The sequence below is a fragment of the Benincasa hispida genome, chromosome 9 (assembly GCF_009727055.1).
Source record: "Benincasa hispida cultivar B227 chromosome 9, ASM972705v1, whole genome shotgun sequence".
Lineage (NCBI taxonomy): Eukaryota > Viridiplantae > Streptophyta > Magnoliopsida > Cucurbitales > Cucurbitaceae > Benincasa > Benincasa hispida.
This window is the reverse complement of record NC_052357.1, coordinates 27,897,331-27,924,529: the sequence shown is the minus strand read 5'-3', so window position 1 is coordinate 27,924,529 and position 27,199 is coordinate 27,897,331. Positions and strand designations below refer to the sequence as shown.

General features: G+C 33.6%; 1 protein-coding gene and 1 pseudogene across 1 annotated transcript; one reads left to right on the top strand and one right to left on the bottom strand.

Moving 5' to 3' along the window:
• The first annotated feature begins 1,374 nt into the window (after window positions 1-1,374).
• LOC120084648 lies at window positions 1,375-18,974 on the top strand (annotated as a pseudogene).
• A 62-nt stretch (window positions 18,975-19,036) lies between these two features.
• On the bottom strand, window positions 19,037-26,727 carry LOC120085640 (transcription factor bHLH155-like). Its single transcript, XM_039041739.1, is given in 15 exon segments — window positions 19,037-19,536; window positions 19,741-19,866; window positions 20,037-20,177; window positions 20,676-20,777; window positions 20,882-21,363; window positions 21,366-21,441; window positions 21,443-21,538; window positions 21,541-21,909; window positions 22,038-22,070; window positions 22,262-22,375; window positions 23,651-23,710; window positions 24,305-24,346; window positions 24,482-24,566; window positions 24,877-25,047; window positions 25,618-26,727. Coding segments are annotated over 15 exon segments (2,076 nt in total). The 5' UTR covers window positions 25,716-26,727; the 3' UTR covers window positions 19,037-19,455.
• Window positions 26,728-27,199: the final 472 nt, after the last annotated feature.

Sequence of the window (27,199 nt, the reverse complement as noted above, 5' to 3'; positions counted from 1 at the left end):
CGCCACATCTTCCAGGGACGCCTCTCTCAACCTTTTTCTTTTGCATTCTGTATTTTAAGTTATGTTTGAATTTGTTAGTTTAGTTATTTGAAGGTTTTAAGTTGATTGTTTTGTCTTTACAAAATTTGGAAATTTGATTGTTTTTCTTTTAGAAAAGTTGTGTAAAATAAAACTGAAACATTGGACACGTTAGACACAAGTCCAACGCAGGGGGCAGTTGAAGGGACGCGTCTTGAAAACATAAAACACTCTAATGTTTTAGCTAAACGAGGCGACCCTTCCAGTTTGCATTAATTGTAGACGTTAGGCGGCGCTTGACGTCAGCCATGATCATTCTCTCCCCCTACAAAAACCTCACTTGAACCAAACCGTTTCTTCTTCTCCTTCACCGTGCCTACGAACCTCCATTTCTTCAGAAATCCTAGAACCTCAGATCCACCATACCTCCATTTTTCCTCTCTCACTCAGTATCTTCGGTGAACAATGTCGTCCGGCTCAGATTCTCAGAACCAAAGCTACAACCTAGGCAACGATTCACTGGTAAGTTCCTTCTCTTCCTCTTCATTTTCAAGTTCACCACCACCTAGCCCTAAGAAATCAACCTTCGTCTCTACCCAATCGAAAGCCTCTTATGGCGGCGCTACCTCTGCTCAGCGTCTGGCTACCCCTACACCTCCTTCCACCTCCATGAAAGCTTTGGCCAAGAGCTCCAAGAAACCTGTAAACCCTCTGGCCAAAACTTCTTGGCCTAAGGCTAAAACCCCACAAAAACCCAAGTCTGCCCCTACACCTCCTTCCACCTCCATGAAAGCTTTGGCCAAGAGTCCAAGAAACCTTTAAACCCTCTGGCCAAAACTTCTCGACCTAGGGCTAAAACCCCACAAAAACCCAAGTCTGCCCCTAAAACAAGGGTAAAGACACCAGCCAAGACCAAGACGTGTCTGTCATTTATGGCCACATCCAAACCTTATACCAAGCCTGCCCCACCACCATTTATCCCGAACATAACCTTGGTGGGTGCAACGCATGAACCCCTTTCTACCTGGTCAATAGGAAGATGCATTGAAGACAGTGGCCAAACTTAGAAGTAAGTGGCAGACATCAAGGAATGGATAAAAAATGCTTGCTTCCAGGAATCTGAACCCAGATGCTAACATATGGTATTATTTAATCAAATGCAACATCATACCTACAACGCATGATGAAACGTTATCCAGATAATGCATCCTGGCCACTTACTGCATAAGGTGATGCATCCCATTAGATAATGGGAGGATTATACGGGACCAGATCAAGGCCATCAAGAACAAGCCTCGAGGGCAACAATATTTTCCGTGGCTGATCTGCGCGTTATGCGAACGCGGAGGCATCCCTATGGGGGATGAATATGAAGAAGTCGATGGTCTGATAGACATAAAGGTAGTAAGGCGTCTCCTTCGAGGATCAAAGCATCAACCAGCCTTACCTGCCAAAGAAGTGGCACGTAGAATCGACCAACAAAATGCACCCCCAAAAAAAGACGCGTCATGATAGTTGAACACAACGATGAAGCTTCAGAGAATGAAGAATGTGAAGTTAAGCCAGAAGCTTTGGCTGAAGAAGCGAACCTGCACTTGAACTTTTCCATGACTCACCAATAGCCCAGCTAGAAGGGAGTCCTGAGAAGACGCATCAAGAACCCATATTCATAGATCAGGACCTCCCTCATTCCATTCCTTTGCCCTAACAAAGTCCAATCCAAAATTTTGTGCCACCTTCAGTGATCTTTGAGCCAACTGGGTTAGGGTCCAGTAACGCAGTCGCATTTGAAGACCCAGTTGGATGAGAAGAACCAGTACCCAACGCAGTATAGACTTGGAGGAGTTGAAAACATTCATCAGTGATCAACTCCGACCGTTGGCCACATCAATTGAAGATCTTTAACAACAAAACTGGGTATTAAGGGATTACTTGAGGCAACAAACAAGACGCATGCAAGACCAATTTGTCTACACAATGCAGTATATCAATCAGGTCTTGGTGGGTATGTTTGCCTTGCCTTCATTACTAGCCCATCTCAGAAATCCCTTGCGCTTCATGGATGAGAACCCCGAAGAAGAATGCAGAGATAATGCGCCAGCACAGTAGAACCTTGGGCTGTTGGGTTAAAATTATTTTGTAATTTTGGTTTAATTGTCCTTTTGCATCTTTTTGTTGTGTTTATGCAATCTATGTTAAAATATGAAAAAAAATGAATGAGAAGTTATTATCACTTTGATCCTTGCGTTTGTCCTTAGCCTACTTTATTTTTGTACTTTGATTGTTTTCTAAGTCTTGTGCTTAACCTCACCTCAATGATATCAACTATTTGAACTCATAAGCATAAGATAGGCGTTAGGAAAATAAACAAGGCTTGAACTTCTCTTAAGAAGATTAAGTTTACTTTTTAACGCATGCAAGCTTGAAGTCTTACACTCCTTTCAATTTATCAAAGCCTTTTAAAACTTTGCTCTTTTGGCAATAAGGATATAGCTCATCTTCAAATTTGGGGATGAAGGAAATCCGAGCGTAGACGCATCAATGTATACATCTTAAAGAAAAAGGGAAACAAAATAAGAAGAATTTTGAACGTAGCTCCTCTGTCATTACTTCAAAAGAAAGAAATTTCAAATGACATGAGCTTAATTGGAACAAGCACTTAGCCGTAGTTAGATGCCCGCATGACACCCGTGAGGGTAAGCCAAAACGAAGTTAAGTATCCTAGACCAATGCATCCCATAAAACTCCTCTATCTAGTCTGGAAAAAAAAAACTATACTTTGAAAAAGGAATGAATATTAGATATGAGTTTAGTTGTAAAGGGTTCTCACCCGTAGTTGGATGCTCGCATGACACCCATGGGAGCAAGCCAAAACGAAAGTGAGATAGCGGGAGCAACGCATGGGTACAAGTACACAATCGTTTTCTTTTTATCCAGCATTTGTTTTTTCAAAAGAAATAGCACCTAACGCATTGCTGGTTTAGAAAAGATTGAAATGTTTTGAGAAATGAAAGGAGTTGCGATGAGAAGCTTGCCGCATCGGAAACTAGATATTAGTCCTTTTAAGAAAAGCGTCAATCTAAGTTATATTTTCTCAACTCTTATTTCAGCTTTGAGACTAATATGATGAGAGGTGAAATTTGCACATCTAAGGCAGAGGAGATAGCAAAGAATTATTTTAGAATGCTTGAGGACAAGCATTGTTCAAATTTGGGGGTGGTTGATAACTTGTAAAAATGCAATTATCTTTGCTCTTAAGTTAGAACAATTAGGGTTTTTAATGATAAACTCTCCTCATTTTTAATAGAAACGCATGGATTTACTTAAACAATAGCAATTTCATGTAAAAGAAGTTTATCACTAAAAATCGTGGCACTAATGCACTACTTTGCAGGATTTCAACGTAAGAACTGACAATAACACATTAGACAAGTGTCGTAGGAAACACGCTAAAGCCATGCGTCGGAGGAAATTCAACGCATAGAAGATTCATTGTCCAGGCTAATTGTCTCACATCACCACTTGCAAGCATAGGCACCTGCAATAGACGGCGTCTGAAAAGCTTCCAGCAGCAGACGGCATCTGAAAAGCTTCCAGAGGTCAGGCGGCCAACCAGGACATGGAGTTTAATGATGACCAGGGCATGGACTTAAATGCAGCCCATTCTCCAAGTGGACGAGACCAACGCCTATAAATACTTGAAGACCCTCCAGAATTAGGAGTTCGGAGAATGAGAAGCTCTATACTCTCTGTAAATTTGTAGACTTAGTTTTAGTTTGTACAAGCCATGCCGAGGTGTAAGACGATCGAAGGAGCTGAGAACCACCACCACCGCCGGCCAGGAGTGGAAAAAGTTATTCTTGAGAAAGATACTCTATCCTCGACTCTTTAAAGTGATTGTACACAACAAGATTGAGCCAAAGAACTACAAGACATTGTATTCTTTGGCTTGACTCAGTTTCTCTCTTAATATCATTTCCATTTCATTTTGATTGAATATAGTTCTTTGTAAGGACTCATTGATCCTTTATAAAATTCATATATTTGATCATCACTTTTGCTATTGTTTATCCTCTGTTTATGTTGAAAGCATTAGTACTTCATGCATAATTCTGTTCCAACGCCTAAACCAACTTGACAACTTGGTGAAAGCTTCTTTACTTAGTTGTTCGAAAGAATAGCTAAGCCACATTAAGTAGAACGCCTAGTACAGCTAGAGATAGACTTATTGGTGTTTCTTGCATTCTAAGTTGGACGCATGCACCCTAGAGATAGGCGTCTATGTTATTCGCATTGAAAAGTATTGAATGATGTCTAACGCATGAACAGAAAGATAAGCAACCCATCCCATTTCATCCACATTACATCAGTTGTGTGCAACTATCTTTAACCGGCGCGTCCACCTACTTAAATTCCATTTTCACATGATCCTTCATTTTCCACTCAACTTTTTTGTATTATCTTGCACAATCATAGAATGTTAGTGTAAATAATACATCTTTCACATTCATTTAGGAAAAACCTCCTACTGTAAGTACAATGCATGATCTGTGTTAGTGAAACTGAATCCCTGTGATCGACCCTAGACTTGCCAGGAACCTAGATTAGATTTATACTTGGGTTTAATCTAGGAAAACTTGAACGTTATTATAAGGGGTTGTGTGCCTTCTGTGCATAATACTAACGCCCCAACGCATTGCATTCATTTAAACGCATCAAGGCAGAATGTAGCACTTAGGCTTTATTCTTCCAATCTATTTCACTTTATATACTCCTAAAGCATCTCACGATAGCAAGCGAACATATATGTATATCCTATAGTTTGATATCATAAATCTACTATAGTATTTTTCTTCTACTTGATATAAATTATATTTATATCTAATTTCCTCCAAAATAATGTATCTCATACATTTAGCCAGTTATATCACATATAATTAACCAGTTCAATTATATCATATATAATTGAACTTCCTCTTGTCAATTTGAACATTTCAAATTAACCTAAACACTGGTTCTCGACTTTATCCAAGCTACCCAGGTGACCTAATGAACCTGTGGCTCGAAGCTCCAGTGGTATGTGAATAGCTAACTAAACTATTTAGCCACGAGATTCACCATCCGTTAACAGTCAGTGATTCCACTAAAGACCAACAGCTGAATTCTTTTTACCACAGATATATTTCTGTGTCTATTGGATATGACCAATCATGAGTACGATGACCTTTCACAGATGCTCGTAAATACAGCTGGGCCAATTTACCGTTTTTTCCCTGTAGTTACATCTCACTCCTTAAGTATCACTGATTCCTCTAATGAACAATACAATATAGTCCAACTATGTGTGAACACCTCTCAGGCCAAGAGAAGGTATGTGGCGCCACATCATTCAAGCCCCTGAATCAGCCCTTAAAGGAGCCATCTATCTACTTACCTCTACCTCAGGGAAGGAGTGAATTCCATCTTGTGTAGTTGAGTTCCTAACTCCCAAATCAGACGTATCCCCAAAATGGTAAGTTTGAATCGGCGACATGGCCACTCGCACCCATACAAATCAAAGGACCGCCCTCAATGGCAGGAGTTCCCAACTCACTTAGGATTGAGGTTATGTAACCTATGGTCATCCTAGTGAAGTGAAGTCTCTGTCATGAACAGTGTTATATAACGAGACATTGACACTTCGTGGTCAGGTCTTATACAAACTCTTTGTATAGAACACCCCCACTCGCATGTCCCCAACACGAATGATCAGAATCAAACCATCTGTGTTAAGTCACAACACTTGTGACCATTCCACAAAGCAGGCCGCATTCATAGCATTACCAGGATAAGGTTTCCCTCCTATATCCATATACTACAGACCATTTTGGTTATCACTCAAGACATGATCCACTTGTAAATGTCCCATATACATGCTTGAGTCATATCAGAATAATCAGGGATTTATGTTTATTTGTTAAGGTAAAGCAAATAAAACACGTAAATGAGAAAAAACAACAAGATGTGAAGTAAATATCATATATTAACAATCACATGTGTTCATATATATTGTTTACAAACTACAGGACACAAGATTTTAGGGCATCAACCCAACAATCTCCCACTTGTCCTAAAGCGAAGTGGGTGTACAAAAAAACTGAGTATAAAACAATAAACTAGGGCACATAAAAGCCTAGTACAATAAAATCTCCCACTTGCCCTAGTTCAACCACGGGCGATCCTATAGACCCATGCTCTGTAAGTGACCCTCAAACACTGTAGTCGTGAGAGCCTTGTAAACGGGTCAGCAACATTGTGCTCCGAAGCGATCTGCGTGACGATCATGTCCTCTTGATGCACTATCTCGCGGATCAGATGATACTTCCACTCTATGTGTTTACCCCGCCGGTGACTCCTTGGCTCCTTGGAGTTCGCCACTGCTCACTATATCACAATAGAGGGTAATGGGTCTAGACATATCTGGAACAACTTCTAGGTTTGTCAAGAACTTCCTGAGCCAGACGACCTTCTTAGCAGCTTCGCAAGCCGCTACGTACTCTGCCTCCATAGTGGAGTCTGCGATGCACCCCTACTTAGTGCTTCACCACATTACAACTCCTCCGTGCAAGTAATCTTGCAAATGCAAGATTTTGACTTGATAATAAACACACATGTGACCATCTATTGGATGCATCTATTTATACCATAAAATATCTAAATGGTCCACTTGGTGGTTAATAAGTCCACATATATCATCATGAATTCGTTCTAAAAATTCAGGTGATTCAGTCCCTACTTTAGCTGGTGATGGTCTAATTATCAATTTTCCTTGAGAGCAAGCATCACATGATAATGCATTAGATTGAAGAATCTTCTGGCTCTTCAAGGGGTGTCCATTTGAATTCTCAATAAATCTCCTCATCATTATAGATCCTTGATGAACCAATTGGTCATGCCAAATTGTAAATAAGTCTAGATTCTTGAACTTCAGGTTCATTGTTGTATATGTTTCAATTACTCGTATAAGAGTATAATACAATCTAGAAGATAAAGCAGACAACTCTTCTAATATACGTTTTTCATTTGAGACAATAGATATGATATATAAATATTCCACATTATTCTTACTATCAGTCTCAATATGATAACCATTGCAACATATATCTTTAAAACTTAGAAGATTTCTATTTGATTGACTAGAGAACAATGCATTATTAATTATAAATTTTGTTCCTCTAGGCAAAATAATATTTGCTTTTCCAAAACCTGAGATTATATTTACTTTTGCTTTCAGTATTATCAATTTGGAAAAGTATTTTTTATTTATAAGTATTGTATGTGTAGTTACACTGTCTACCAGACATAGATCTTCTTTACTCATGCTTTAGTCACCCAACATATAAAAATTATCCATGTTTCTTTATTAAAAGATAATAATTACAATAAGAAAAACAACACTTAAAATATACAAAAGTTACTAAAAAAACATGAAGATAGATAAAAGAAAAACAACAATATTAAGTCTAGATATTCTCAAAGTCAAAAGAAACACTTGATATTCCACCAATTGTGTCAATCTTCTCTTCAAGAGATTCAAAGAAGTCCACCACATCCAAATTTGTCATATGGGATGGGTCAAATATGCCATTATCCTAGTATGAAAAATTTGCTTCCACATTTTTCTCTTTTTCCTTCAGGGAGGTTTGATAGAGGTCAACTAAGTGTTTTGATGTACGGTAGGTACGTGACCAATGTTTAGTCATTCAGCATCGGAAGCATTTATTTTCAACATTCTTTGAACTTTATCTTGTGGAGCTTTTCCTTTGTGATCATCATTTTGTATGGTTCTTTTGAAATTTAAATGATTAGAACGACCACCACGAAAATAATAATTATTTCTTCCTCTGTCACGATCACGACCTCGACCGTGATCATGACCTCGACCATGATTATTATTAAAATTCACAGCATTCACTTCAGGAAATGATGTCGTTTCGGTTGGTCGAGATTCATAATTTTTCATCAATAACTCGTTATTTTTTTCGGCCATGAGAAGATATGAAATTAATTTAGAATACTGTTTAAAACCTAAGATATGAAATTAATTTAGAATACTGTTTAAAACCTTTCTCTCGATATTGCTGCTGCAGGAGCATATTTGAGAAATGAAATGTAAAAAATGTCTTCTCTAATATATTAGAATCAATCATTTTCTCTCCGCATAATAACAATTTCAAACTGATTTGCAATCACTTACTGATTTGAAATCTTGTAGCCTCAAGTGCATCCACTCATAACGAGCTTTAGGAAGAATAACTGTTTTTTGATAATCATACCTCTCTTTCAAATTTTTCCACAAGATATGAGGATCTTTTATTGAAAATACTTTATTTTCAATCCCTCGTGGATATGATGACGAAGGAAAATCATTGTTTTTACTTTGTTCTAACTGGATGTCGTATTTCCTTCTTTAATAGTCTCTCCAAGATTCATATCATCCACGTAGATTTCGGCATCAAGTACCCATGACAAATAATTATTGTCGTTAATATCAAGGGCGAAAAATTCTAATTTTGTGAGATTTGTCATGGCAGCACTATCATAAAATAAATTCTAATTTTGTGAGATTTGTCATGACAGCACTATCATAAAATATGTTACTTATGTTAGAAATTTAATAGATATTAAATATGCAAAATAATATTAAATTTATTAATTATAACGAAAAGGGAAAAACTGACATACTTTTAGGACCTACCTTTGGTGGGAAAAATGACAGGAGCTCATGCTGCTAACGTGTTCTGAAATTAAGGATCACAACCGGAACACAGATATGAAGAAAATATAATATAATAATAATAATAAAATATAATTTAAAATAAAAATAACTAAAATTATAAAATTGGATAATAAAAAATTTAGTGGAATTTGAAGTGGATTTCTTACCAATGGGTGTGTGATCTTAAGCTCCACCAAATGTCACTGGCAAAGTGGCAAGTGAGATGTGGACTTACATAGACACCAAGCATGAATAACTACAAGGCACATAGTCAATATGAAGGATGATACATGATTTTTAGGCCACTAAGCAATGGCCATCTATTTATTATTATAACATTCATAATATCAACAATTATTTACCCATTTTAACAAACTTTATAATAGGAACCACTAACTGAATAAAAAAAGTATACATAAGAGAATATAATTAAGAGTTTTAAAACATTAAAAACTAAATGTACAATAATCACTTAAAAGATTAAGATCTTACCAAATGACTCTTGATCTTTTAAATATTTAACCTTTATCTAACAACTTGTTATGTATATAAATACAAACAACATTATGCAATAAAAAGAGGACACTAATATAAGTAAGTTTTTTTTTTTTAATTTGAAATTTCGATCCTCAAAAAACATATAGATATCTCAACCATTAAATTATATTTATGTCTATAAAAGATTTATCTTCTATCTCAATATTAATTATATATTAAAATATTCAACCTTTCACCAATCTTACTAAGACTACAAAATATTATAATAAACTATAGATAATACCTAAGTTTATCATAATATAATAACTTTATATTAAGGGGCCGTTTGTTTCGCAGTCATCCTAGATTCTCATGAAGTGGACATCTAAATTAGTGTTTGTTTTGCAGTATTATGAGATGCCCTGACATCTGAAGATTCTCGATGCTCGGACGGATGGCATCTGGAGAGTTTTGGATACCCTCCTAAAACATGAGTTTTTCATATTCTCGAGTTGAGGGCATCCCCATTTTACATTTTTTTTCCTTCCTTTTATTTTATTTACATATATATATTAATCTTCATTTGCGTTATATAATTAAAATAAATAGTGTCAACCATGTACATCATATATTTTTAGTTATATCATAATTCTTATTATTTTTTAGCAATATATTTAAATTTAAATTTAAATTGGTATTTATTTTATAAAAAGAAATCTTAAATTATGGTGTATTATCTTGTTGAGAAAATAACATACAAAAATAATATAAATTGTATTAATTTTAAAAGAAATTCAAATTGATAAAAATAAATATGTTATATAAGTTTAAATTATATCAAATTAATTATAAAGTAATAAATAGTGGTAAATGTATTTTTGGAACTTTATGTAAATTTAAGACATTCTCAAGTAGAAATTCTACGAAACAAACACGGTTATCAAAATATTCTCAGATATCTACAAAAATATTCCTACAAAACAAGCATGTTAATCTAAACATTCGGACATCTATAATTTCGGACATCTAAGATTCCGGTTATCTACATTTTCAAAAAACGAACGGCTCTTAAGGAACATGTTTGGGAGGATGGAATGGAATGGGCTTATAATGAATATTAATTTCAAGCCCATGTTTGAATTGAACATTTTGGACTCGATTTATAATATCAAATCCATCTTCTTTCTATTGTTTTCAACTAACTCTCTTTTCCACCATTCTCACACTTCATTATTCTTGTTTCACCCTCAATTCTCCCCTCGTTCCAACGTCCCTCAAATTCCCCAACAGCTCCTTCTTTAATGTTAAAGAAAACATTAAAGAACTCTTTTATTATTATTATTATTATTATTATTATAGTTTTTAGAAGTTTAAAAAAAAAAATCTAAAATCCTCCAAAAATCACTATCGGTTGAAAATTGGTTTCTTAGAAAATGCCAAACTAAAAAATGCAAAATATTAACATGTCGGTCAAAGTTATTCGATCCCTTATATTTGTGTATCGATAATATGTATTTATATCGTGTGAAAATACATTTGTGTTCTTGAGTTTTAGGATTATCTGACCCTGAAGTCGATGGAACCCGCTCCATATTTAAGATTCTAAATATAATAGTGTTATTTATAATTATTTACAACTTATAGTTAAATATGAAATTGAGGAGCACAATGGAACACAACAGATATGGAGAAAATATAATATATAAAAATATAATAATAATAAAATAATAAAATATAGCTAAACTTATAAATAATTAAAATTATAATTTTATGAAAATAAAAATAATAGAAATAAAAAATATGATTTTACAGAAATAGGAAATATATTAAATTTTCTTTTTATTCTCACTAGGCAAAGTGACAGATAGAATGTAGACTTACATGAACACCAAACATGAATTATTACAACGTATATGGACAACATGAAAAATGGCACATGACATTTAGATCTATTTTTATGATATTTATAATACTCCCCTTTAGATGTCCATATATAAATATATGAAATATATCTCGTTAAAATCTTACTAGGAAAAATCCAATGGAAAAAAACCTTAGTGAGAAAAAATAGTACATATTTCATATAATACATACTCCTAAAAGAATAAAATATATTTACTCCCCCTCATAAAAACATCACTTAAAATCTCTAAGTCACCGTATTTCAATGTTGTGCACCAATTTTTCAAAAGTTGCAATTGCTAATGCCTTTGTAAATAAGTCTGTCAGGTTATCCTTCGAACAAATTTGTTGTACAGTGATGTCGTCATCTTCTTCAAGATCATGAGTGTAGAAAAGCTTCGGTGAAATATGCTTTATTTTATCTTCTTTAATATATTCTCCTTTGATTTGGGCTATGCAAACTATGTTGCCTTCGTATAATATTGTTGGAAGATTTTTATTAGAAGACAAGCTACACGTTTCATGAATGTGTTGAGTCATTAACCTTAGCCACACACATTCTCGACTAGCCTCGTGAGTTGCAAGAATTTCAGTATGATTTGAGGAAGTAACTATTATGGTATGCTTTACCAATTGCCATTATATAGCAGTTCCTCCACATGTAAACAGATAACCTGTTTGAGATATAGTTTTGTGTGGATCAGATAGATATCCAAAATCTGCATAACCAACTAAATCAAATTTTGATTTATTTGACTAAAACAAACTCATATCGATTGTTCCTCGGAGATAATGAAGTGTATGTTTAATTTTGTTCCAATGTCTTTTTGTAGGAGAAGAACTATATCTAACTAATAAATTTACTAAAAATGCAATATTTGGTCTTATATTATTAGCAAGATACATAAGTTCACCAATTGCACTAAGATATGATACTTCAAAACCAAGAAGTTCTTCATTATCTTCTCGAGGTCGAAATATATCTTTCTTTATATCCAATGAATGGACTTCCATTGGAATATTTAATGGATGTATTTTGTCCATATAAAATCTTTTCAAAATTTTTCCTATATAAGTTATTGATGAATAAATATTTCATCGGCTAAATTCTCAATTTATAAACCAAGGCCAAATTTTGTTTTTCCGAGATCTTTCATCTCAAATTCTTTCTTAAGATATTCTATTGCTTTTGAAAACTCTTCGGGAGTTCCAATTATATTCAAGTCATCAACATATACAGTTATAATAATAAATCCTGATTGTAATTTTTTTATAAAACACACGGACATATTGGATTATTTTGATATCTTTCTTTCAATAAATATCCACTCAGGTGACTGTATCACATTTGTCCTAATTGTTTTAATCCATATAGTGAGCTCTGTAACTTTATTGAATACCATTCCCAGGAATTTAATGTATATGTTTCATGTACCTTAAATCTTTCTGAGATTTACATATAAATATCATTATCAAGAGATCCATATAAATATTTTGTGATTACATCCATAAGATGCATATCCAAAATTTCATACATAGTCAAGTCAATTAAATATCTTAGTGTAATTACATCCACCACTAGAGAATATGTCTTCTCATAATCAATACCAGGTTTATGTGAAAAACCTTGTGTAACTAATTTTGCTTTGTATCTTGTGGCCTTATTATTTTCATTTCTTTTGCTCACAAATACCTATTTGTATCCCACAGGTTTGACATATTCTGGTGTTTTGACTACTGGTCCAAAAACAAGTCGTTTTGAAAGTGAGTTTAATTCTGCCTTGATTGCTTTTTTCCACTGAAGCCAATCTTTTCTATGTCGACATTCTTCAACAGATTTTGGTTCAAGATCCTCATTTTCAGATATAATATCAAAAGCAACATTATACGCAAAAATGTTATCAATAATTACATTAGTTTGATTCTATCTTTTTCCTGTTATGACATAGTTCATTAAAATCTCATTATTATCTTCAAGTATTTCACCTTTCTCACTAGTCACTATTAATGATTTTTCATTTTCGAGGATTTTTATCTTTAGAACCCTATAGTCTACCACACTTCTGGCATGTTCCATATCATTAGTGACAACTTATTGTATTGGGATATAAATTTTTTTAGTGAACATTTGCAGCTAGTATATGTGACTTAGTTACTTTCTTTGCATCTATAAATGCATCTGATAATTGATTTGCTATATTTTGCAAATGAATTATTTTCTGAACTTCAAGTACACATTGATCTGTATGAGGATCTAAATGAGACAATAACGATGCATTCCATGTAATTTCTTTTTCCAATTTGTTAATTCCTTCCCCCTAATGTTGGAAATTTTTTCTCATTAAAATAACAATCAGCAAATTGTGCAGTAAATACATCCTCGTCAGGGGTTCAAGATATTTAATAATTGATGAGAAATCATATGCAACATATATACCTAACCTCCTTTGAGGACTCATCTTAATCTGTTGTGGTGGAGCAATTGGAACATATACGGCACATCCAAAAATTCTCAGATGGGAAATATTTGGTTCACGACCATAAGCTAACTGTAATGGCGAGTACTTATGATAAGCTACTGGCCTAATGCGTACAAGTGACGCTGCATGCAAAATAGCATGTCTCATACAGATGAAGGAAGCTTAGCTCTCATAAGTAATGGTCTTGCAATTAATTGCAAATGTTTTATAAATGATTCTACTAAACCATTTTGTGTATGAACATGAGCTACAGAATGTTCAACACTTATCTCAATTGACATACAAGAATTATCAAAAGCTTACGATGTAAATTCACTAGCATTATCAAGACGAATGGTCTTAATTGTATAATCTTGAGCAAGTAATCTTACAAATGCAAGATTTCGACTTGATAATAAGTACATGTATGACCATCTACTTGATGCATCTATTAATACCATAAAATATCTAAATGGTCCACTTGGTGGGTTAATAGGTCCACATATATCACCATGAATTCGTTCTAAAAATGAAGATGATTAAGTCCCCACTTTAGCTAGTGATGGTCTAATTATTAATTTGCCTTGAGAGCAATAATCACATGATAATTCATTAAATTGAAGAACCTTATGATTCTTCAGTAGGTGTCCATTTGAATTCTCAATAATTGTCCTCATCATTATAGATCCTAGATAACCCAATCGGTCATGTCAAATTGTAAATATGTCTGGATTCATGAACTACACATTTATTGTTGCATATATTTCAATTACTCGTATATAAGTATAATACAATCCAGAAATAAAGCAGACAATTTTTCTAATATACGTTTTCCATTTGAGACAGTAAAGATAAATATAGATATTCCACATTATTTTTGCTATCAGTCTGAATATGATAATCATTGCAACGTATATCTTTAAAACTTAGAAGATTCTCTTTGATTGACTACAGAACAATGTATTGTCAATTTAATTGTAAATTTTGTTCCTTTAGGCAAAATAGTATTTACTTTTCTAAAACCTTTGATCCAATTTACAGAACCTGATATTGTATTTACTTTTGCTTTGAGCATTGTCAATTTGGAAAAGTATTTTGTATTTATAAATATTTTATGTGTAATTGCACTGTCTGTCAGACATAGATCTTCTTTTCTCATTTTTGAAACACCCAACAAATAAAAATGATCTATGTTTCTTCATTAAAAGAAAATAATTACAATAAGAAAAGCAATACTTAAAATATCCAAAAGTTACTACAAAAAAAAATATGAATATAGATAAAAGAAAACAACAACATTAAATCTAGATATTCTTAAAATCAAAAGAAACACTTGATGTTCCATCAACTGCGTCAATCTTCTCTTCAGGAGATTCAAAGAAGTCCGCCACATCCAAATTTTTCATATGAGATGGGTCAAATATATCATTATCCTACAAAATTTACTTCCACATTTTTCTCTTTTTCCTTCAAGAAGGCTTGATTGAGGTTAACTTAAGTGTTTTGACGTGTGACTAATACCCAGTCATTCCACATCGGAAGCATTTATTTTCAACACTTTTTTAACTTTATCTTGTGGAACTTTTCCTTTGTGATCATCATTTTGTGTAGTTCTTTTGAAATTTGAATGATTAAAACGTCCACCACGAAAATAATAATTATTTCTTCCTTTGCTACAGACATGACTCCGATCGCGATCACGACCTCGACTACGATTATTATTAAAATTCATAGCATTCACTTCAGGGAATGGTGTCGTCCCAGTTAGTCAAGATTCATAATTTTTCATCAATAACTCGTTATTTTGTTTGGCTACGAGAAGACATGAAATTAATTTAGAATACTATTTAAAACCTTTTTCTCAATATTGTTGTTGCAGGAACATATTCGAGACATAAAATGTAAAAAATGTCTTCTCTAACATATCAGCGTCAGTAATTTTTTCTCCAATAACAATTTTGAACTAATTTTAAATAATGTGGAATTGTAATCACTTACTGATTTAAAATCTTGTAGTCTCAAATGCATTCACTCATAATGGGTTTTAGGAAGAATAATTTTTTTTTTATGATCATACCTTTCTTTCAAATTTTTTCACAAGATATGAGGGAATCTTTTATTGTAAGTACTCCATTTTTAATCCCTCGTGGAGATGATGACGAAGAAAAATCATAGCTTTTGCTTTGTCCTGGCTGGATGTCGTATTTTCTTCTTTAATTGTTTCTCTCAAGTTCATAGCATCTAGGTGAATTTCGGCATCGAGCACCCATGACAAATAATTGTTACCATTAATGTTAAGGGCTGTGAATTCTAATTTTATAAAATTTTCCATGGCAACACTATCACAAAATATTTTATTTATATTAGAAATTTAATATGTATTAAATGTGCAAATAACATTTAATTTATTAATTATAATAAAGAGGAAAAAACCGTTCTACCTTCAGCAATAAGAGCTCGTACTGATAACGTGTAGTGAAATTGAGGAGCATAATGGAGCACAACGGATATGGAGAATATATATATATATTAGTTTAAGTTGTTATTATTATATAATAATAATAATAATAATAATAAATATATAACTAACTTATAAATAACTAATTTTAAAATAACTAAAATTATAATTTTATGGAAATAGGAATAATAGAAATAGAAAATATGATTTTATGGAAATAGGAAATATAGGAAATATATTAAATTTTCTTTTTATTCTCAACCATATGCATAATATTAAGATCCACCAAATGCCACTAAAAGTAGCAAGTAGGATTTGGACTTATATGAACACCAAGCATGAATCATTACAAGCACATGGACAACATGCTTTTAGAAGACTAAACATTAGGCATCTATTTTTATGATATCTATAATAATATAATAAATATTATTTCAAAATTCTTTTTCCTTTTTGTTATAGTATTTACTGTTTTCCACTAATTCTATCGATCGTGTTTACTATTTCCGCAAATACAGACTCTTATAACTTATGGAATTTTTATAATCCATAAATTATAAGAACAAACTTAGCACCCTCAAACGCCCGTTCAATCTCTTAATTTTGAGTTTAATTTCAATTTTATCTATACATTTAAAAATGATTTGATTTTTGTTTTAATAGTCCATGAGTTTCAAAATATTTACTTTTAACCTTGATTTTTCATCATATACTCATTCTCTGGAATTAATACCTATCATTAAATTTTAAATAATTATGAAGTAAAAATTTAAAATTAATTTTAATATAGATGGAAAATAATGAAACTTAAATAATTATAATTCTTTTGAATTAATTAGTAGATATTAAACTAAAGATAAAAAGTCATTATATGATAAAGAAAATCAAGACTAAAAATGTAAATCTTGAAATCAAGAGACTAGATTAAAACAAAACTCAAATATCAAAGATAAAATTACAACAATTTTTAAACCTATAAACTAAACTAAAACCAAACTCAAAATTTAAGAACTAAAAGTGTAACTTTTTAAAACATAGAAATCAAATAGAAAAAGACCCAAAACAGTTTTTTTTTTCCTATATTATATTTATCCTTTTGGTTAATCTAATGGTTTTTTTTTTCTTTGATGTTTGTGTTATTAAATTATTGTCCTAAAAATTTTAATTTCAATGCTAAACGTTGAAATTTATTTTCAAAAAAATATGGACAACAAACTGAGTTTGGACTTTTTTTTTTTCTTTTAATTTATTTCAATAGATATTGTCCATTCATGAAATGAAACTTTCTCACGTTTCACATGATTTAACTCGTAATCGAAACTGAACTTTTAAATGATTAAAGATCCGAGTTTATTATTTGATAGGAAAGTACACCTTGATCTAGTAAAAAAGCATCTTTCAAAATCTTTTAAGATATTTAAAACTTAACCACGTTTTCAAAAGTCATCTCAAACTCATTCTAAAAGCAAAAATGACTCCAACGCAAGTCACACGTGACTCGAGAAGATAGTAAGTTACAAATTCTATCGTAATAGAACATATAAATATTGGCAACATATATGACTAGAGACCTAGACAGTAGAGTTTTTATCAATGGAAACAGTTGCAAATATAACAACCAACTTAGAATATTAGTAGATATAACACAATGTAAAAGAATTTGTAAATATAGCAAAATTTAGATCTAACTCTTGGACATCAATGATAAGGACTATTTTCATGTATAGTAAAATGAGTCAACTTATTTACAAATATAACAATCACTGTCTACCAATGATAAACAATGACATTTTATTATATTTAAAAATATTTTCAACAGTTGTCATTTAAAACAATTACACAACAATTATCGTTATTAGGAGTATCATTGGTAGATTTTGCTATATTTGCAATTCTTTAAAAATGCTACTATAAACTTAATTATTAGTCCTAAAAATGCTACCCATTGCAATTAACTTTCTTTTAAATCTATACATATATATATTTTTTATCTTTGACAGAGAGTGAGTGAATAAATGGAACACATGAGAGAGCTAAGAGATGAGATATCAGAGTTGCTATCAGAGGCACTGGGGCTCAGTACAGATTACCTAGCAAGATTAGAATGCATGAAATCTGAAACTCTTGTGTGTCACTATTACCCAGCTTGTCCTCAACGAGAGCTCACTTTGGGCACAACCAAGCACTCAGACCCCTCTGCTTTGAAAATTCTCCTCCAGGACAACACTGGTGGCCTCCAAGTCCTCCATCAAAATCAATGGGCCCATGTTCCTCCTCTCCCTGGAGCGTTACTCGCCAACGTCCGCGACCTTCTACAGGTATGCACACATTCTATCCATATCTACATAAGTGCACATCAGTTTAGTCGTCCATGTTGGTTATTAAGTTGAATAATGACGAAGAGCTAACTTGACGTTAACATCATGTAACACCCACTTCTAATCATTGGATGCACATTAAAGTGTCACATCAAACTTTCACTTGATGTCATATCAGCTTTTCGTTACTATTCAACTAGATAATCAATAGTTCAGAAACTAAAATGAAAGAAATAAATAAATACAAAATGACATAACCTTGATCCACCAATGACAAGATCAAGACTGTAGAGCATAGGGTGTTGGCAAGGAGCAATGGGAAGAGAGTATCAGCAGCATGCTTCTTTTATCCAAGTGCAAAAAGTAGACTTACACCTTAAGGACCAGCAAAAGAGTTTCAACCCACTAATATCAATGAATATCTTAGCCACTATATACTGAAGGGGTTAGATGGTCATTCAGCCCTAACACATTTTAAAATATGACGACAACCCCATTTTTACCAGAGGAAAGTCCACTTAAGACAACAATAACATGGAACTATTAGCTTTTTTTTCTTTTTTTTTTCTTTTTTTTTTGGGGGGGGGGGGTGTTGTGGGAGTGGGGAGTGTTGACTGCAATGTAGGGAAAAGAAGAAACAATTGTATTGTTCAATGAACTTATACTATTAAAATTGGGTTATAAAAATACACGAGATGCACTCTATCAACTAGAAAGCTTTTTTCAAACAAATGACAATACTTGCTAGATAGAAAACACACCCAAAAACAAAAATAGTTTTTCACACTTCGAAACAATAATGCTCTTCACAGAAACTTGGTTTGCTGTCAGAGTAACCCAACTTGGTTTGCTTTTAAACCACCCTTCATGGAATTTTCTTTTTCTTTTTTCTTTTTCTTTATCCTTCTTCATCTTTTGTTGTATGGGGAAGGGTGAATCTCTGAGAAAAGTGTAGCACTCCATAAAGCAGGAGACAGATGAATCAATAGTCACAACAAGCAACTCACACTATTTTACAGAAGGAATCTACACAAATAGTTGCAAAAAGTTCAGCAGTTGAAGCTATCACATTGTATTACTGCGCTGCAGTATTTGAACAAGGGACCATAAGATATCCATTCTGTGTATGTTTCTGTTATTCTCCCCCTACAATAGTTCAAAATCAGATATCAAACAATGATTGACAAGTATAATGAACATGACATTGGCCTTCACACTACTCTACAAATTGAATAAATCTTGTGCTGGTAATTATGGTGGATTGCATTAGCAGAAGTGGTATTTTAAAGAGAGGAAAATTTTAGCTCTTCACAACCAACATTAAGAATTCTGATTTTGGTTTATTTATACCTCAACCACAAAACAAATCCATGTCTTCTCGCCGTGAGCTTCTGTTATGCCTTTTAGTATTGTCAGTCCCAAGCTTCTAATAGCCTCTGCTATCTCCAAAAAGTGGCTGCATTCTTCACACAACATCTGCATAGAGGTGTATCACTTTGTCACTATGTTAAACAGAGGAGAACTGAATCACATGAATGAATTAAATTGAAGAAACAAAATAGACAATAAAACATAATTTGTTTACGCAGAGAAAATGACTAATATATTGCTCCAATAAATAAAAGATGAATTTTCATAAATCATACCTCTACAAGAATCTGTCCATTCTTGTTGAGATTCTCCACAATTATCGAACAAACTTTAAGTTGACCACCCACCTCAACAGCCCAGCTTGATCCCTGATCAGTATTCGAGGTTCCCAACATGCCATTTTCCTTCTGATGCAACTATAAGTACATAACATATAAGAAGAGGGAAAAGGTGTTAAGATTAATACATAAAAATCTTACTTAAGAACGTTCAGCCCACCGACTTCATAAGCCGGGTTTAAATAACTCAACTCCACTCCACCACTTTCAATAGTATTCACTATTGAAGTTAAAACTCCATCTTCCCCTCTTTCTCTCTTTTGCATATTTATCGAGGAACTCTATTTTCAAACTCTGCACCCCAAACATGAACTTACTAACTCCAATATATTAACTCCATATTTCATAACTCAACGTAGCGCCCCAAACACCCCCTAAGAGTTATTTTTTATAATAGTTATTACTCATCATAATTCTTTGGATAATATTATAGGCATGCCACTGGCTTCTGCTCAAGCAAACTTGACATGATAATGGAAAAGGTATAAAATGGAACAGGCTTTCTAATCATGTAAAAATGATAAATAGCTTTCCTGTTACACTTAGGTTTCTAAGCCATGAAGGTAAGCCACTTACCTTCATGTTGGCGCATTTAGTTAGCTTGTCAGCATGCTTGGTAATGCCTTGCAAGAATAACATGTGCTTGATTGTGCGCTCCAGCAATGAATCAATACTACACTGTGATACAAGCAAGAAACTTTTAGTGGATGAAGCCGAAAAGTAATGGAACATTTTATTTCCATCCAAAAGGAAAAATGGATGAATGGCTTCTCAGAAGTTACTTTTGCTCCATTTGGTACTAGCTCTCGAAGTTCTTTGATTCGGTCCTGGATCAATTGTCTGTCCCTTGGCCTAGGCCTAGAACTCTCACCAGGTCTAGCCCTTCTTTTACTATTCTTTGCCGGTTCCAAAGACTTATCCAAATGCTCACTGCCAGTGCCAGAATAAGTCGATGAGAACCCTTTTGGTGACATCACTCCACATAATCCTGATGAGCTTAAAGAGTTCTGCATGTCCTCTCCAATAAAAGATGTTTGACTTTGACCCATAGAGTAACCTTCTGAACAAGCAGATGTTGTAACATTTGTGGAAGGTTCGGGAATTCTTTCAGTCGTTAACAGAGACTGTCCAGACTTGCACAGAGATGTGTCACTTTTAATATCAGAACCACTGTGACAAACATCAGCGACTACAGCTTCTAGAAGACGCTCTGTCGGTGAATCAGATGTCAACTGAGCTAGCCACTTCATTCCCTCAGATAACTAAAAGCTTTACCACCAAAAACATACTCTTTTGCCAGTCAGATAAGAAGAGCATCTTTCAGAAAAGCAGGACCAAGTACTTTCATGCAGCTCATAACCAGCAGGGAACTTCAATGATGTGTTTGACGGATACATATCAATAGTTTCTGATGTCCAAATACAAATTGATAAGTTACATTTTCTGTAGGATTGGTTCGGCTAAACGTCCCATTGTGATTAATTCCAACAAATACAGAAGAGGCATGAGGATTCATAGGGAAGTATGCATCATTTGTCATTATCTTTTCAGGTGGAAGTAAATTACCACATATATTAACCATATCCATGGCAGAATTTTGCAGTCGTACACTGATTTTTTGTTCCAAACCAACTGCCGTATCTTTGCACCCACTAGGCTCCCCTCCACATATCCTGTCATCAAGCAATCTCACTTGTGATTTAAAACTCTCCACATTGATAGCATCTGGCTTTGTTTTTAGAGATTCAATGCCCTCAGATCCTGACAACTCTATCCCCACATTCTTGCTCACATTTTCATCTTCACTTTTCTGTACAGGAAGTAGATTTAAGAAAAATCCCATGTTTTATCACAGGAAGGAAAATTTAGGTAATAAATATCCATACTGCCTAATTTTCAAAAGTATCTAAGTTGTTAAAACAACCAGGACTCACTCACCTGTGTTGCTAAGCTTCTAGATGGAATGTCTGCCTACAGAAAAGGAAATTTTGATATGATTAGTGTAACTAGTACATACCCTATCATATCAAACCAACACAGACAAATTCTTTAATTGCCTTTTTTTTTAGGATGTCAATCTTTTTGATATGCCGTCAAATTCTTTAATTGTCTAAACAACAGAAAAAAGAGAGAAAAGATAAGAGACACAGAAAGACAATTACCACGTATCCTGAGCTTTTACATGACTGCATTGGCTTAATATGCCCTGCTGATGACTCCTGGAGAGTTAGAAAAACATTTCTGATGCGAGCCACAAGATTGACATCCTCAGTTACCTAATTCCAATAATAAAATGAAAATGGATGCAATAAACAAAAGTTAGATAACATTTATATCTAAGGAATGAACAGAATATTTATGGAATATCTCTGCACTGATCCATGCAAGTTAAACCAAGTACTCTCTCCAAGTAGATTGAGTAATTGTTTTCAGATAAAGCAGTTTTATAAACAACTGTAGTAGTTACAAAAGGGTGAATGGGTAACAGGAGCCCATCCTCCATCCTAACCTAAATCTAGAAAGTGAGCTAGAAATTGGTATTCCAGTTACATGAGATCAAAACTGGAAAATATTACAGAAAAAAAATTCTAATATAAGAAGCCCAAATAGAATGCACAGGTTGACTGATCTAGGAAGAATCCATCAGCAATACAGAGCATCGAAGATAAACCTAAAATTTGAAAATATCTAAAAAGCACACAACTTTATAAATTGAGGTCAACAGAATAAAAAAGAAAATCATTAGTGAAGATGAAGAACAAAAGGACACCCATCAAAAAACCCAAAGCATCACGAGTATACTTCATTTGTCAACATTTTTTTAAGACAAGAAACAATTACATTGATGAGTGAAATTACAAAAGAGGGGGAAAGAGAGATCCCAAATCCAAAGGAGTTACAATAAACTTCTCCAATTGGACAAAAGAGAGGAAAGTGTATAAGAGGAAAAAAGGGAATTCGCTTTACACCAAGAAAAAGCAATCAAGAGAACATTATCAAAAAAATTGTCTATAAGTAGTCTCCTTAGATTTATCAAGTATACTTCATTTGTCAACTTAATGAAAGTACTAAAATGTGATGAAACAAAATGAGGTCTCCAGTGCTGCTCCAATTTACAACTAGAAAAATCACGTGTATTTTTAACCCCATTATTCAAAGCACGGGTAAAAGTTACTGAAATAATAGATATTAACATTCAAAAATACGAACAATGGAAATAAAATATAGGTCCCAGACTATCTTTGCTGTTCCAATTCACAAATAGAAAAACATAAAGGTTTTAAACCAATTTTTTAATACATGGGTACCAAAGCTACTAACCTAACAGTCAAATACAAAACAAATTGTAGGGAATGTCAGGCTACAAGAAATTAAAATAAATTATAATATCAGAGAGGCCTATTATTATAATAGTATTACATGTAACAAGTTCAGAAACAGTTAGTATTGAAAACAATTATGTATACGGCATCCCAAAACAAAAAGTTGATGTTCAGCAAGGATCATAATTCACAAACTTTCACAATCTACCGCAAGGAAGATGCTCTTACTTTATCTAAAGATCCAAGCTGTAAAACCCCATGCGGAACAACTGCTACTACAACAATAGTCTACAAAGCATATAAATAATAATAAAGTAATCAGTTAGAAAAATATATATAAAAAAAAAAGAGATTAACAGTAAGAAAGCTTGAATAAGCCGGATTTCTTCTCAGACTTCTTATCAAAACAGCACCTGAACAGTTGAATCCATGACCAAACCCATCCTAGTTTATTCGAAGTAGATTTTTTTATCCTTTGACCAAATTAGGCAAGGTAGATTTTCTTTGGCTTAAAAACTAGGCAAAGTAGATTTTCAAAGCTTTATCAGATCAAAAATAAAGCATTTAGAATGTAGTATCCAGACTCCATACATTATTGCTGATAAAATAAACCAGATATTAAGTGAAAAAAAAATACTGATTCAGATTGATAAATGTGATAATGAGAAAAACTAAATGTTTTCTTGATTCAAAAGACCTACAAAGTGCCATAGCACAACAGTAACTACACCCTCAAGTCACTAGATATGTGGGCAATCAAGTGATAATTTTTTCCTAGTTTTCTGGGTGTATGCATCTATGTGTGTGTGTTAGAGAGAGAGAGAGAGAGAGAGAGAGAGGGAGGGAGGGAGAGTGAGAAAGCAAAAAGAAAGGCTGCCATACCTTAATGCCAGCTGAAAATTGTGTTTGCCAACCATCACAGTACTATTAAAAAAAATCAGGAAATGAGTAATGAAACGCAACCCCAAATAGTCGAAAAACAAGCATTTAATTATATACCTGAAATGATAAGATAAACGTCATTAACTTAAATTATTGCAGAACAGGAAAGTATAGCACCTCAAGTATTGAAGAGAAATTTATTGTTTGCTCGTCTGCAGTAATCCATTGATGCTTTCCAGTAACTGCTACTTGTCCAACAATCCTGCAAAAGAAAATTATAATTACATCAAAGTGAAGCCAATTAAAAATTTATAAAGATTCCCAGAGAAACTGATTTAATCAACAGTCTCAAATTTTAAACCATAATACGAGAGCAGGCTGATTGAAGTCATAGCAGTAAAAAATTTCAATTTAATTAATGAAAGTTATGGTCCGTTATGTTTCCTTTTCCTCTTCAAGAAAACTTGAACTAAGGATAAATGATAGAATTATATCCAAGACTAAGGTGTTTAAACCAAAATTGGCTAGACCTAGTCATAAAATAAATATATGTCAAATGATAAGACATTTACCCTTCTCCTAGAGAATATACATGATAGGACATCTTTGCAACAGCTAATCCAAGAGGGTCATGTGAATAATGTCCATCGTGAAACGTCTCAAGCGTTTTTCTGTAAAACTTGCCCTCTGGAGGTTCATGTTGTTCAGAATTGTCATAGTAGCCATCCTCCCATGTCAGCACCCTGAATTCAACATTAATTTAAAAGGTAACAGATCAAAGATTTATATCAATTACAAGCCCTGGACTGGAACAGCATACCAATAGAAAGATCAAAACCAGGGAAGGGAATTGCTGGACAGCATGTAGCTATCATCTACTGACTAATAAGCACTAGAAATAGCCATCCAAGAATCACAATAACAGCAAATAATATTATACAAACTTCCATTGATCGAGAAAATAAAGAAAAGGAAATGACAGGATACTCCAATGCAATTAAACCACAAAATGAAAAGCATACTGAAAAAATTTTACTGAGAAATCCTAGTCATCCTTGAATTGAATAACCATCAAGTTTCCCCCTTTCTTTTGTCATTCAATGTTACGTGAGGGGGAGATCATAGAGATTTGAACTTTTGAACTTTTGGTTGAAGTTATAATAATGTCTTAACCATCCAGGAATCAGAATTAACAAAACAAATATTTTCTTTCCCTTCATCCTAAAATCTTCTTTGTAAAGCAGAAAGGGCAAAAGAGTTCATCATTCAAATCCCCAACTTTCACAACAAAATAAACAAGAAAAATGACTTACATCCGAGCTCGATGTTTAAGTTTCCAAAAGACAGCATACTTCCATTCCGAATTACAACAAAAGCTTTCGAGTATTTGGTGCAAGTCAGTAGTACCCATCTCTCACTGAAGAATTTTGTCTAACGCCCCCTAAAATGAATACCCTACAAAATAGGGCTTGCTCCTAAAACCACCTTGAAAAACCCCCAAACTCTAAACAGCTTGAAAAATGAAAATCCCCAATTTTCCTAGCTTCCCCTATATGAGCCTCTACCAGCCTGCTTTCTCCTCAACCCTGCTCGCCGTTTTATTGGCGGTCCAACTGTTGGTAATAGCAGACGATCAGTTCCCATCCCCCTAAACTCAAACAACCCCCAAAAACCCCCCAACTCAAATACGCGAATTCTTCAACAAATTCAACACAAATAAGATGATATAATCAAAATTCCATCACCAAAACCATAGCTTCTAACACAGTGATCTCCATTAGAGTTGGTATAAGTATAACAATCCATAAAGAAAAACAACAGCAGAAGTAAAGAAGAATCTCAAACAAACACTCCAGAAAGAGCTCTTTTCCTCTCAAACCCACCACAGATCACTCGAACAAGGGTGAAATTAAACCCTAGCTTATGTCGGACGACATGGATAAACTTATAAAATCGTCATAAAAACAAAAAGAAAACAATCAAACAACAAAAGGGTCGTAAGAAGAAGTGTTTCCAAGGCTCAAAAACAAAACCCAAGAACCCAAAAAGCGAAAAAAAGAGAAAAAGGGATGGATTTCAACAAGCTCCTTTACAGAGAGAAACAATTTTGAAGCTTTTTGACTGCAAGAAACAACGAGAATCACAGAGAAATTCAACGCCCTGATCTACATTTCCTTGCATTGTCTCTTTCTTTTTCTTATTTTGGCTTCAAAATTTCACACAGAGATCCCTTAACTTTGCTCCTCTTCACACAACACTGGGAAGAAGTAGTAGTCTAGAGAGAGAGAGAGAGGGAAAAAAGTTGAAAAAGAGAGAGCTCTGAGGTATCTGTTGAATTTTGTTCACTTTTTCTCAATTTGTGAGGGCAAAATAACAGAACAGAACAGAAAAAACATTCCCAACAAACAACGGATGGTGGAAAACTTCAAAGCCAACTTCTTTAATACAATCGGACGGCTCATTTTAGCATTGCCGGCGAACTGGGAGCCGCTCAGTCGCTGTTTTCACCAGTTTTATTCTTCCGGCGTATGTTAGCTGATGATTCCTTTTTAGTGGGGGGCATTTTCTTAATATCTATGGCAATGGAGGGCAAAAACGGAAATGGAAATTGTTGGTGTAATTTTATAGTCAAAATTTTCAAATTTGTTTCATCTAAGTTCTTATATTTTGAATCTATCGGTTTTTATTTTTAAACTTTTTGAAAAATTCAATCCTTTTAGTCGTTATTGTATTATTTTTCTACCTTAATTCGATTTGTCTAATGTTTGTCTCTAATTTATTTAGCTTAAAACCATGTTCATATTAACATATCAATACACATATTTAAAGTTATGCCATTAATTGTTACAAATAAAATGAAAGTAGAGACTAAAATGGAACAATCCAAAAAGATCA